Source organism: Anopheles stephensi, chromosome 2 (genome assembly GCF_013141755.1).
Source record: "Anopheles stephensi strain Indian chromosome 2, UCI_ANSTEP_V1.0, whole genome shotgun sequence".
NCBI lineage: Eukaryota > Metazoa > Arthropoda > Insecta > Diptera > Culicidae > Anopheles > Anopheles stephensi.
The window spans coordinates 85,492,358-85,507,106 of NC_050202.1; the positions used below are offsets into that span (position 1 = coordinate 85,492,358).

Consider the following 14,749-nt stretch of genomic DNA (forward strand, 5'->3'; position numbering starts at 1 on the left):
GGAAGTATCGTTTTATTATTCTCTTTTTTTGTGCCGTATATTGCGAATGATGTCCCCCGAAACTAACCATTCCTGGACGTTGAGTTTGTTTGTCCACCACCATTCTTTATGGCTCTATTTTATTGCACTCGGCGGGCAATATCTTGTAGCCGGTTGCGTCGTCTAGCTTGACCTCTCCACCAGGGTTCTAACTGCATGCAATCCCTGCAGGGAGTCTCGCGTGTGGCCCCGTGCAGCCACTTTTGTTTGGAGCATTGTTCTCCTCAGTCCAAAAGAACCAAACAGAATGCCAGTGCTGAAAATATGCTCGCCATGCATAGCCAGCCAGTTCCGGTCGACTGTGGACACTTTGTTCCCAGTTATTGCCCTGCGGTTTTGCGGTTCATCCGTTCGCTGCCATATCCGCTGGCATCGTACCAAGACTGGATCGGGCATGGGGAATTTGCATGCTCTGTAGAGCTGTGAACCGTTTCGCAAATCGGGTCGAAAGATTTGTTGTTTTTTTCCTGGTGTCGCCTGTGGTAGGTAACGGGGAGGAACTTTTACACCACAGGCGTTCTTTAACTGCCCCGCAACTGGTGACTCAAAATGCTAGCCCTCGTAAAAAGCGGGAACCGGCCATCCATCAGCACAAAGTAGTGAAATCCTATTCCGATCACTAATTCCCTTTCTTCACAATCCTGATGCATGATGGATATCGGATCGGGTAAGAAGCTTCCGATAAGCCGCAATAGCCTTCCATTCAAATGTGGAACATCTTCAATTTCGCAATCCTTTTCGGAGTCTTGGAAGGCGTTCGGCGTCTCTTGAATCGAACCGGCGATGACTGTTCCACCGCAGATGGTACACTCGAGCACGGGGAAATTAAAATGTCAATATTGGCCCGCTCCGGGACGCGCCATCGCAGCGCACCGACCGGCTAACGCGTTATCGGAAACGGACAGACGGACGGATGACGTCATGTGTCACGGGCAGCAGTGTCGTAGCGATGACGGCCATACCGAACAGGACGCTCGGCTAGAAGACGCGACCCCGTTCGCCATCTGCATTTGACAGTGCTCCTTCTCGAGGACCGAGCTTCGCGCTGCTTTCCAACCATATGGGTCGCGCAACCTGGGCGACCGTAATCCTCCCAGCGGAAGCTAATCCTTTCTTTCTTCGGTTATATTTGTTTTTCTACACTGGCACCAGTCACTGCCGGAGATGGAAATGGATGCTGCTGATTGACAAAAGCGAGCGGCGTAATTGATACACGCACTCGAATACTGCGCCTCTTGCCTTGCGAGTCCTTCGGCTGGGCTGTCCGTCTTACCGAACAGAATGGACGGATTATGGACAAAGGAGTAGACTTCCAGTCGGAAATCAATCCTTTCTCGGGGGGGATAACTGTGTTACTCCTTACGCAACACGCTTGTGGCTCACTCTGGCCACAAGTGGTCACATCATCGTTACGATCGTTTCCTCACACAAACACACGCGCGCGTCCGTTTGTGGTCGGAACTCGGGGGAAGACCAAAACTACCAAACCTTAAACGTAGAGCACAAAGGCACGCACTGCATGTCGCCTGACGCCCGGAGTGTGCGAAAGGGGTTTTTCTTTTTCGGGCAAATGACGCAGCATCTGGCTGCATAAATTTAACCCACCCGGGCGTTTTCTCCTACATTCTCTCCCGGCGCACACGATGCAACACCAGTCCAGGCACCGGGGTAACCCGTTACGCCACCATAATCGGTCGCACCGAGATCATCATCATCATCAGCAGACCGGTGTGCGTGTGTTCCCTCTTTTATCCGGGCGCATTCAAAAAACTGCAACGGCCACCGGGTACAGCGGGTACGGTTGCTTGCTGATGGCTGCGTGGAATTTCACTTTACAAACAAAAGAAACGCACAGGCCTGCGTGCGTGTGTGTGTGAGTGCACAGGAAAAAGTCCCTATAACCTATTTATTAACCTTCATTTGTCGTCGTTGATCTGTCGAGCGGTTAGATTTTCGTTGCATTGAAAGTTACCACGGGATGTGGAAAAAAGGGGTTAAAGGTTGAAATGCTGAGGCTTTCCGGTAACACCAGATGATCGCACCGGGTGGTTTTCGGTTAGAGGAAAAAAGTTCAAAACTGTAGAAAAACTTGCTTTTGAAATTGAAAGTGGGTTAGTTAAAAAAATCTAATTCTGAACCAAGCAGACAAAAAAAAGAATAAAAAGTCAGAACTATCTCTAAATAGGAGAAAACGAATCCAAAACTAAAGTAAATTCTTAAAGTTAATAAAAAATTGACCAAAAAGAGAAAAGAAATGCAAATTTGATAAAAATACACCTAAAATTAAATTAAAGAAAACAAATGTATAAGCTCTTGAAAATAACACAAAAATATGAGAAATTGTACATTTTTATATAAAACAAAACAAAATATTCAAAACGAATAAAACAAAAAAATAAGAAAACGATCAACTAACAAAAAAAAAGATTGAACAACTGGGAAATAGCTGCTTCATTATAGAATTTTTTATTGAATTTCCTCTCGTTGAAAACGAGCTAAAGGATCATAAACGAAAGTGAACGTGATCCAATACGGAAGGGATAGCAACAAGAGAAAAAATCATCGACCTACCTTCCTATTTTCCTAGCACAAAGTGAAGAAACAAATGAAATGGGCAAAAAAAAATCCCTTCCTACAAAACACAACGCACTCGATCTCGAATGGTTTACCGTCTGCCAAACAACCCAGGCTGGCTTCACGGTTGACATAAATATTAAAGCCATGTTACCGGCCGCGGCGCACTTATGTTAATTATCCTATCCGCGCCCGGAACAACCCATCCACCGGCCGAAATGCCGGTCAATCATAGGAAGCGAACACCGTGGGGAGAGACCGTTGCGTAAGCTCGTGCCACGGGGATCGCACGAGCCGTCGGTTACGTTTTACGCGTTAGACAGGACTCATCACGAGACCTGCTCACGCGCTGTCTGTGTGTTTTTTTTTATTACTTGTTCGCTTCTCACTGATTTCCAATTCATCCTGTCCGTCTTTTTTTTTTCCTTCAAAGTCTCGTGCCCTGTTTTCCAACTCCTTTCGAGCATCCGGTATCGTTCCATCCGGGGAGCTTCGCTGCTGGTACGCGGATAAATGGGTTGACGACAATTAAACATCCGCCCTAAGACGGAAGGGACACAACTCCACGCATCGGCATCGAAAGGCGTCGGAAGTGTGGTGTTGAAAATGAATCTCCACTTCCGGTGGGGTTTTTTTTTTTATTCTCTGTCGGACAGGATGGTCTTCATCGTCCGAAAAAAGCGGGGAAAGCATAAATCTACTTTCCTTTCGGGTGGGTTTTTGCTTCTTCAAACCTACCTTTCTAAGCTGATAATGGGATTCTTCTTTTCCCGTTTGAGAAAAGGGAAAAAAATGGGTGGTGTTATAAAAATTCGACACCACGTTCGTCACGGTGTCCATTTGAGAAGAAGCGGCAGCCACAAAAAAGAAACCCCGGTGACCATAAGGATAAGTGCGGATTCGGGGCCTACCGGAAGTGATAACAATTTTTCGTCCTTCGGTACGAGATTAAACTCGGCCTCCCTTCTCTGAAAGAAGGGTAAAGGTCCAAATGGTCAGATTTCACCTAAGTTTGGTCGTTGGGAGCTCTAAACGCCCGGGATATGTAAATCAAACAAACCCCTCCACTGAGAAGGGTTCCAGGCGTACGTGACTACTCAAGACGAAAAGGGGTTGTTTTTGAGGCGCCGGCCAAGGGCGATTGGCAAGAGTGACCGGATTGTGGTTACGATGTGTGATTTATGTGTTTAACCCATCAGGTATCCAAACTCCAAAGGAGCAAAAAAAAAAGCCACGCAAGGGTAAGCAGCTTATCCTTCTTCTCGGTATAGTCCAGTGAGAGTCCTTTACCCATCACCATCATTTGAAGTCATCTGGAGTGAATAAAATATTTCTCTAAATAAGAATCGACAAGTGTAAGTGTATTTTACGCTCACTTTTACTTTTCTGTACGGTCAATCAACTACTTCCCTGATGCTTGCTCAGTCCCAAAAAAAAAGGACATATGGTTAGTCCGACTCGATTGGGCAATAAATCCTGTTGAATATCAGATGGTCAGACTTGGTCGTTACATTTCGAGGGAAAAAAAGGATGCAGAGCTAGGAGTCCTTCTGGGACCTCTTGTTTTTTTTTTTTGTTCTTGTCCTCTGTTTCGATCCCAGATTCGATCGTCCATTTTTGATTAATGAGTCACAGTGGGTTTTCGGGGGCGTCTCTTTACATCTTCCAACTTCCAAGAAGATCATTATCAGCTCATCTTTCTTCTTCTCAACACGATCGCGACTCCCTGGAAAAGAGTGACCCAAAATCGATCGATTTATAATCTACCAACCCTTTTTTTTGTGTTTACTCAACAACCAAAGAAGGACCAACCCCTTATTGTGGGAGGTTTATCCTGATTTTTTTTCTCCTAATCTCCTATCGCTCTTTTTAATGTCTCCCTAACATTGCGTTCGTTTGATCAGTTGCTTTCGATTTCAATCGGCTCCAGCTGGTGTACGAGCTGAACCGAAAAAAAAGGGTGCGTTTGTTGCTTTGTGACCCCTTTTCTTCTGGAGGACACGCAAACGGAAGCGTTGAACGGAGCGAAGAATCCTGTCGGCGGCTCGTGCTTAGCACACGCAGCACGGGTGCGCATCATTTACATTCCAACTCGGTGGTGCTCTCGGACCCTTTCTCATCCATCGTACCCCCTTCATTCACTTTATTTCGACGAACGCAAGCTCACCTGGCCTCACTCTTGGCACGAGGTATCTGCTTATTCGACGCACGCGCACACAACTCGTTCAAGTGCACGCTTTCGACCCGGAGGATCGCGCTTCTGGGGTTTTTTGTTTCCATCTCTATATTACCATAAAAAGGGGATGCTTCTTTAGCCGCTTTGTCTTATCCTTCTCTGTTTTTTGTCCGTCGGAAGCGGAAGCAGCACAAATGAAAGCGAAAGGCGGAAAGGCGTTGATGTGGTCGGCTCTTTAAACCCTTTTTTTTCCTTTGGGGTTTTTTTGTTTTAATAGCACGAGGATCACAAAAAACGACTGATCTAGGGGTCAACTTTTTTTGTTTCGCTACTGGTAAACGCACTCCTACGGTGTTGAGTTTTTTCCCCTTCTCCAGCCAGCCAATCATTCAGAATTTTGAATGGCCTTTTCCGCTTTTACTTCTCTGCTCGATGAGACTTTGTGTACTCAGCTGCATCCCATCCGTTGTGGCAAAGGGCCTCGGGATCCACTCCAGATGCACCAAGCTCCACCGATCGGTCCACCGTGCCGTGTTGTGTGGGCGCTCCGGCTAAAGGTCTCCGTCGCGACCGACCGACCGTGGCGTTATTTGTTCATCAATCTTTTTTTCTCTCCTCTCTTCACCGCTCGACAACATCGACGGCACACGTGGCACACCTTAAAACCTCGGTCGTGCTGCAATCGTGCAGCGTGTGCGTCGAGGACGACGCAATGGAATGCCATCCCGGTTGGGATCGAACACGATCGGCGGGCAGACATTATTGAGACGCAAAAGAAAGAAAGACTCCGACGGGTGATGACAGCCAACGCTGTCGGGAGGTGGACAATTCGAAGAACAATGCCCACGGAAAATTGCCACGTTGCGAGTCGTCAAGTAATTGCAGGGTTCGCTTTCCTCTTGTCGTAAATGGGGCGTGTGGCTCAGGGAGTGATCTTCCACAGTCGATCTTCCGATGATTAATTGTCATTTGGTAGGTGTGGACGCGTGGAACGGTCAATTCTGCGCGCGTGTGTGTATGTGTTGGCGGATGGAAAACAATGTCATCATTGTTCCTTAACTATATTCCTCCCACAGTACAAACTGGGAGTGTGAATGCGATGTCCTTTTCCGGGGGTGTTTGCGACATTATGCTCATTCCTTGCAGTTCGTTGACACCGAAGCCGTCGTCTAGTTTGTAACGCTCCTCTTGAAGCAGGAAAAAAAAATTTGGAACACAGCCGATGATTAGCCATGATAAATGAAGTGAAAATCGTGTCGAATTGCGCTTTAAAGCAATCATAAAGCTCATCGAAATTGGAAATGCTTCCCACCTCCCAACAAAAAAAAAAGACAACCCAGAACAGCATATGATGCACCTTCCAGTATCTAATAAATACCATTACCAACTGTTGTCCCCGACAACCCTGTGGTTATCTATCAACTCCCTTCTGTAAAAAGTACGTGCCCGGAATGAAGGCTGCGAAGGAAATGTGTCAAAAATCGAAACTCGGACTTCCGCCTGATTAAGTCTTGCGTCAGGACAATAAAATAAATGTTTTACAATCCCCTTTTTTCCTGGGCGTTCGATATGTATCATGTCCTCGTAGCGAAAGTGATTATGGTCACCGGAGTTACAGCAATAGCCGGGATGGGAGTTACGGATGGGTCTGGCCGTTCCGGCCGTACGGTCAATTGGATTCGGTCGATTTTTTTTATTCAATCACCGCGACTAAAAAGCCACCGAGTTTTAAAGAATTTCGCTTTGAAGGTTATGTGTTAACACATGGCCAGTAACGATGTGCCACCCTTGCTAGGTGGTGTCCTTTTGTCACTGTAAAACACACCGAAAAACCATTATCAAGCTTTTCTTCCCTTCTTGGTGGTTTTTCTGTTTGTCTTGTGTCCCTTTATGCTGCCGCTGTTGTTTTTTAATAAAACACTATAAATTTCCATAAGGCAATATACGAAGTCCTCCCTGCTTTTTTTTTGGACTTCGATAGGTGTAAATGGAATTTCTACCAACCACAGTGGCAGTGGCCAGTAATGGGACGTAATGGGGAAAAAACCCCGAGCGGCAACGAGATGTATTGTGGACGTACCATCGGACTAGACCGACCATGTGCATCTACGTACGTGGTGGTGAGATGCTGCAATAAAACGTTTTCCGAGGACCATCTGTTACTTGCGTGTCCTAAGCGAACCACCATTTAGACACCGGCTACAAGCGCTGCTTGTGGAGCCTCGCAGCTTTTTCCTGGAGCCTGGAGACTCCCATCTCGAGGCGTGCAAGTAGCGTCCGCTCATTGGTATTCAAATGATGCCCACAACGAACTGCGCGTATGTGTCCAAGCAAGCCGGGAAAAAAAAATCCCCCACCAGAAGGGAAGTCTTTGGCGAAACTTTTACCACCCGGAAAGGAAAATTGCAAAGATGGACCATATGTGGATTATGGACAGTGGAGGTGGCGTTAAATTTGAGTGTTTTCGTTTTTTAAAGCCTTTTCGCTTAAATTCAACAAACGGACGCGGCGACCAACTTTTGAACCCACCGATTATAAACTCACACACACATGCCTCCACTCGGATCACTCACAGCCTGCCTGGACGGAGGGGAAAAACGGTGAAAAATTGCAGCTATTTTTTAATTAAAATCATTCGTGCTGCAGCCGTTTGATGCAGCGGAAACTGTGCGGTGCGGATGCAATTTTATAAACAGGACATTGCGAAATGTGCCAACGCACAACGGCCACATGTAAATATTATGTCAATGCAAATCTCGTTCGCTTCTCTTTCATCAGCAGCATTTTTTTTTTTTTTGGGGTGTGTTTTCATATTGCAAAAGTAGTGGAATTAAACGCCCCTTGTGATTGCCTCGGGAGCAGTGGAATTCCATCGGAAAATTGGCCCGGTTTTTCTTGCTCTTGTGGCAAATATTTATATCATTCGGCGAACGGCGTTTTCGGTTGGTTCGTGTCCGATTCCATGGCGAGCGTTCCCGGGAATCCTTTGATCCCAGGTGGATGGTTGAAGTTTTGTGCACTGTGTGTGAGTGTGTGTGGTCTGCCATTCCCACGTACTGGTAATGTTATTTATTTTTAATCTTGTTTTTCTTTTCCCCCTTTTTCCGCTTTGTTTTTTTCGCCCGATACAGAGCCCAGCAATTACGTCTGTTCCACGTGCAAAACCAAGTACCATTCGGCCTGGCGGCTGGTGCAGCACGTTCAGCACGCACACGGGGTGAAGATTTACGTTGAATCGTTAGCCAGCACCGGTAACCAGGATGGTGGCGCAGCGCCGACAGAGGAATGCGATGCACCAGAATCGGCGGCCGCTTCCGAGGAAGCAAACGGACCGGTAACGCCGCTTCCGGAGTTGCAGAAGGTGACCGACGTTGCTAGTGAGCAGGCGGAAACAGTCTCACCACGGTCCCGATCTGTAAGCCGAAGCCGCAACGAAGTGTCCATGGAGCGAGAGGAAGAACGTCAGGATATCCAGAGGTCTCCAGCGCTGAAAGTTTCGAAGGATGCACCCAGAAATGGGTTGGAGCTGGCAGCCAACAGTGCGCCAGTCGAGAACGGTGTGGACGCTGAGTCCGACGGAGAGATCGAGGTGCGAACGAAGCGACCGAAACTGACCAACACAAGCAGCAGCAGCAGCGGCAGCAGTAGCTCGAACGGAAGTCAAAGTACGGTTAACCACACTGTGGAAGTGGCCCTGGCACTCACAAGTCCTCAGGCACTTACCTCCTCCACGGTACTGCCCCTGCGGCAATCGACCACCCCGCAACCTCCAGCCTCCTCGTTCATCGCCGCCGCTCCTTCACCGTCCCACCCGCAACACTCACCACCATCGGCCAGCGTTGTCACCTCAACGCCCACACCGGCACGCAGTGAATCGACGCAAAGCCTTCCGCCAACGTCACTACGGGCTCACCACACGCTACTGCCACCACCGGAGCTGCATCCGAACCCGTTCGGATTGCTACGGATGCCGCCGCACCATCCGCACAGCCCTCTCTTCGGCCGAGCGCACCACGATTTTCGCATGGAGCATCTTATGTCGGAACAGTTCCGCAGCCACGGACTCAACCTTGCCGCAGCGGCTGTTGCAGCCGCCAACCAGCTAAAGTCCCACAGTCAGCAGTTCAATCCAGCCACCGGAGCGACCGCCTCCGAGCGTCCTCCTTCGGCGAGTGGAGCCGCTCTCACACTCACCCCTGGCGGTGGTCTCGAGCCGCACATGGACTACTACTCCCAGCGACTACGGCAGCTCGCAGGGACAACGAGCCCCGGCGCTAACCTTACCTCCAACTCCTCCAATTCGCCGAGTCCTCGCAAGCAGCAACACTCACCATCCCACTTTGCCAGCCCGTCACCTTCCCAGCTGCCTCCAACACCGCTCACCAACAACTCCCGGCCGCAGAGTCTAACCCCGCCGGAGAAACACACCGAACTGCTCGGCATGGACACGGGCAGCATCAGCAATACGCCTCGATCAGCCTCCACACCACCCAACAAGCAATCGATCCAGTCGGCATCGGACAATGCACTGTACTCGTGTGAGTTCTGCGGCAAGAAGTTCCGCTTCCAAAGCAACCTGCTCGTCCACCGGAGAACGCACACCCGCGAGTTGCCGTTCAAGTGTACAAGCTGTGAGTTTTCGTGCGCGAAGGATTCGAAGCTGAAGCAGCACATGAAGATGGTGCACGGACGGCGACGTTCGTCGGCGGCTGTTTCGGAACCGGACTCGGGTGCGAGCAATGTGGACTCGATCAAGAGCGATCCGGACGATACGGACAATGAGCTGATGGATGATCTGGATGCGGATGGGGATGATCGGCGGATGACACACGACGGTGTGGATATGGATGACGATAATGGGGAGGATGACGATGATGATGACGATGAGGATGAGGATGAGGACGATGAAGCGGAGGACCTCAGCATGAGCAGTACCCAGAGCCAATCGAAGAAGGACAGTAGTGGTGGATCGTTGCCCATGTCCACGTCGCTCGTCGGGGAGTTGATGGATAAGTTCGGACTGTCCAACATCGCCCAGTACTCGGAAGCTTACAAGCAGGCGCTGCAGGAATCGGGCAATGCGCTCAAGCTGCAACTAACGAGCAAAGATCGGGACAATAATAACAGCGCCATGGCTATCCCTGGGCTGGCGGAGAAGCTAAACGGATTGCCCACGGCGCTGCGCATCAAGCAAGAACTGGCCAAGAATATGCTGCAGCATCACAACGCCCAACTGCCACAGGTTCCTCTGTTCAATCCGTTCGAAAACCCGTTCGAAGCGTCCAAGCGAATGAAGCTCGAGGGTAGCGAGAGTTGGTGGGGTCTGCCAGGCCTGCATCGAGGTGACGCACTGTTCGACGAGATGAAACCGGGTCGGGATGGTAGCGTTGGGCGAGGCTCCAGTGCCGCCGGCCTACTGCAACCGATGATGAAGAAGGAGAGCAAGCTGCGCAACGACACGTGCGAGTTCTGCGGCAAGGTGTTCAAGAACTGCTCCAACCTGACGGTCCACCGGCGGAGTCACACCGGCGAGAAGCCGTACAAGTGTGAGCTGTGTTCGTACGCCTGCGCCCAAAGCTCCAAGCTGACGCGCCACATGAAGACGCACGGCCGGCTCGGGAAGGACGTGTACCGGTGCCGGTTCTGCGAGATGCCGTTCAGCGTGCCGTCCACACTCGAGAAGCACATGCGCAAGTGTGTCGTCAACCAGGGCAAACTGCAGCAGCAGCAGCAGCGCGAACTGCAGCACCTTCAGCAGCAGCAGCAGCGAGAACTGCAGCACCACCAGCAACTAGCCGCCCAGCAGCAACAGTTAGCCGCCCAGCAGATGGCGCTCGCTGCCCACCGGGATCGGGATCACCATCGGGAGCGGGATCGCGAGCGGGACCGTGACCATCATCACCACCAGCAACAGCAGCAGCAGCCACCACCACCCCCACCACCACCAGCAATGCTAGCAGCCGCCGCAGCCGCCTCACCTTCGCATGTTGGGCCGCCTCAGCTACCGCCCGGGTTGCTGTTGCCACCGTTACCGGCCGCCGTAGCCGCAGCAGCAGCCGCCGCTGCCGGTGTCCAAGTGCCGGACGATAGCGTCTCCTCCTGCTCACCGTCCGGGTCTTCGGCGTCTTCGTCGTCAGCCGCCGCCGCAGCAGCAGCAGCCGCCGCAGCCGCTGCAGCCGCCCTGATCAAGGAGGAAGCGGCAACGGCATGACTTTATCCTCCCTGGAGTGGTTACGAACTGCCGCCCAGTCGGATGATGTCCCGCATCTACTAGCCGCCGGCGCCAGCCGCCTTCGACAGCCGGCGGACGATCGGTCACGGCATGCAACCGACGGCCGGCACATGCCCTGACCGTCCGTTCGTCCATTGCCCGGATGCGGTAAGCCAACGCGCAGCTGGACATGATGATATAAGCACAACGTGATCGATAAGCAGTAAGCAGTAAAAAGCACACACAAACACACACAAATACAAGCATATTTTATCCTCCATCGTCAAGTTCTCCCCCCCCCCCCCCACCATTCCCTCATTTGTTCTTGTTTCTACAGAGGCATTAATACCAAAGTTACATTACTTAAAAAGAGGCGACGGACGCCACTCCGGGATACAGGTTTGAGAGACAGAGAGAGAGCGGATGTTTCATCTCTTTCTGATTTTGTTTTTATTTTTCCCCTTTTATTTAAAGATGGTTTGTTAGTAGAAACAATTCCACACTTTACACACTACACATTCGAGCGTGTGTTTTGTATATATTAGCTGTAAATTCCGGACAGACGAAAAAGACGTTTACAGATGGCAACAGTAAAGGCATTTATACTAGGGAGATTCCTTTTTTTTTGTTTTATTTTGAAGCGAGCTGGCACACAGACATAATGTGCACACGTACGAGGTTTAAAGTTTTCTTTTTAAATTATTATACTTAGTTTTGGGGTCGCGAAGGCCACACACACCGTGATGCCAGCCGCTTGTGAGCGTTGTACAGTATTTTAAGCGAAAGAAAGTAAGTGACAAATAAAATTGCGAAATGCGAACTAAAGGAAACTAGTGGTTTAAGTAGTGTTAATTCAAACAGGAAAAACAAGAAAAACAAACATAAAAACACACAGGAGAAAAAAATCATTCAATTAATGAGAGCGAGAGAGCGAGAGAGAGAAAGCGAAGGAGAAGTTAGAACAATTGTTTGGTGCGAGAGACTTCACCAGAGCAAGGATGTTGGCCAGTTGTAATTCATAGCACACTTGGATCGTGCCGTTTTTCCTTTTTGTCTTCTTGTGCAGTTTATTTCCTCTTAGAAATGTTGTTTTGTTGAGCGGAAAATGGATCCCGTTTCGCTCCTTTTTTTGCATAGGATAATTGTATCGTTTTCACCCTATCTCTGTTGTTCAGTTTTATTATTGACAAGTGTTGTGATTGTTTTGTTTTTCCTCCTATTCTCTCTTTTCTGGTGGGTTTTCTTTCACAACTTTCACACCCTGAAAAGCTGATAGTGAACAGTGTACCATATAGCTTGTAAGCGGAAAAGGACCTCCTCACACCGTTTAACACCGTTCGATGAGTTTCCTTCTACTTACGTTAAGACTGATTATGAAACGATAAATTGCCTTTGGCCTTCTTAAAAGTATGTACATTTTTTAACTATTATTTTAAAAATCGATTCTTTGCTGCTAGGTTTGTGCTCTTCCAACGACAACCGAGCGAATGTGCACCTATTTATTTCCGTTTAATCAGTGCTAAACAATTCCTTTCTGCCTGCATTCCGAGGCTAAGAGACACGGAGATTCGCTCTCACTTTCGCTCTTCTTTGGACGAAAAGAAAACAGGATGAACTGAATTGTTTACACCTTTTGCTTTCCACGACAAAACAAACAAACCAGCGACAGGCATAGGCAGGATGAATGTAACCCAAGGAGGATGCAGATGAAGTGAATAAAGATGAATGTGACAAAGTGTAAGAAATTCTAGCGAAAAGGTAGTTGTTAATTCTTATTTCCTTTTTTCCCCCGTTTTGCTGCAAATGCAACCCCTTTTTTGTACATTCCTCACGTGATAAATGAAGACTTTTCTCCACCTTGAACGTAATAGTATGGGCGGTTCGCGAGACTCACGGGCATCCCGTTTCACCTTATTGTAGGTGGGAAGTTATTTTAAATGAGTGATGGGACAGTTTGAAACCAGTAAAATACACACATACAGAAAAAAAACCAAAATGGACGGACAGCAAGGACAGTAGCATTGTGGAAGGCATTCTCAATAAAAACAAACAAAAACAATGAAAGATTCCTATTAAACTTTATGAATTTATATAAATGTACAAATTGGAGCTAAGTGTTTGTGAGGCAATCGAGCTGACCAGTACGGGGACCGATATTGGACCGCGGGCGCGTGAGCAAGAGTAAATTACACCGGAACAAGGTACCGTTTCGCTGTAATCCTTTTTGTAACGAAGAAATATTACAATAAACATATAAACCGAAGCGAGAAAGGAAAAAGAAACACATAATAAAAATCAAATCGTATCAAAAATGTTAAACGATGCTGCGGAAACGGCATCTCATTCCTTGATATGTGTATTAAAGTGAAGTGAAGGATGCGCGCAGAACAAGAAAATGAAACCAGACAACCAGGTGGCAATTAATAGAAATGTAGCATAAAGCAAGGGAGAAGCAGCATAGGAACATTTGAATCCGATACTCGGTATCGTAGGGACAGAATGAAATAAACAAGCACAAGAATATCGGAAGGTGGAAAACTATATATAAATAGAGTAAATTATAAAAAAGAGAAAACACACACACACACAAACATAAACGCAGTGCAGTACGTACACCGAAAGTGAAGTGGAAAACTGAAAGAAGAAAAGGAAACGAAATATTAAGAAAAACTTAATAAAACACAAAAATCACTTATATTGTATAACGATGATGCAAGAAAAACGTACTTACGGAAAACGCAAACCACGGTAAATAAAAACTATAAATGTTTACAAAAATGAAAGCAAATTGAGTGATTATTTAAATTACATCAGTCCACAAAACTATCCGAAAAGAGTGAAAATCGAACAAGGTAAGATTTTTTCTAAAATATGTTTACAGGCGAATGAGGTCTCAGAACCCCAAAGCCGCTGTAAATAATTAATTTAAAAAAATAAGTTCTAAAATATCATCGAAGAGAAATATTTCAACAACCTCAACAAAGCAGTCTCAGTAGGGTCTCTGCGTGCGAAGCGTATTACATACATTTAGGGGCATACTGTGTGCGAAAGCAATTCAAACCTCCGAATGGGTATGCAATGCGTATGACACGTACGGACCTCACACTCGCACTCAAGCAAAGCGCAGCGGGTTTGTATCCAATGTTGTTTGGTTTTGAAAAGACTTTAACGCATTTCAATTACAATAAGGCTATTTTAAGTACATAAAATGGTTTACGATGGTTAAATGGCTTTCATCTCCAATTATAGCTATAATTTTGAAGTAAATCCACTGCGCGAAAGTAACATATTGAAACGCTTTCTACGCCCTTACAGCACCATTCAGTGCTTTGTTTCGGAATGTATTTATATCGCGCGGCCACCTACCAGGAACCATCTGACAAGCGTGCTATTAATTATAACCGGGTCCGCAAATGACAAATACATCGCTAATGACAATGAGCATGTTCTGCCATGGCGGTGGCGTCATTTGTCACTCACGTTCACGCATTAGCATACGCGTCGTGTGTTACCGCGCGCGCTGGTCCATCATGGCACCATCACAACCCCTTCAGATGGCCATCAGATGGATGCTTCTGGGCGGCTGACGCTACCGTTCGATTAACTGTCCACAAAACATCACATCATGCATGCTGTACGGAAAGCACACAGCCTGTTTGTGGGGGGCATTCTCGGCCTCGGCGGGACACGAAAGGGAAAAGGATAGTGCGAAAGGAAGCGCGGCAACGACGTCATACGGTAGGATCGGA

At 48.0% G+C, this 14,749-nt stretch overlaps 1 protein-coding gene across 3 annotated transcripts in view; it reads left to right on the forward strand.

Annotated features, from left to right (window-relative positions):
• LOC118506210 (B-cell lymphoma/leukemia 11B) overlaps positions 1–13,543 on the forward strand; it is a 61,893-nt gene extending 48,350 nt beyond the window's left edge. For all 3 annotated transcript variants that reach the window (XM_036043028.1, XM_036043029.1, XM_036043027.1), the window contains one exon: positions 7,921–13,543. In XM_036043028.1, the coding sequence (XP_035898921.1) occupies positions 7,921–11,000 (3,080 nt within the window). In that variant the 3' untranslated portion in view covers positions 11,001–13,543. The remainder of the gene's footprint in view (positions 1–7,920) is intronic.
• Positions 13,544–14,749: the final 1,206 nt, after the last annotated feature.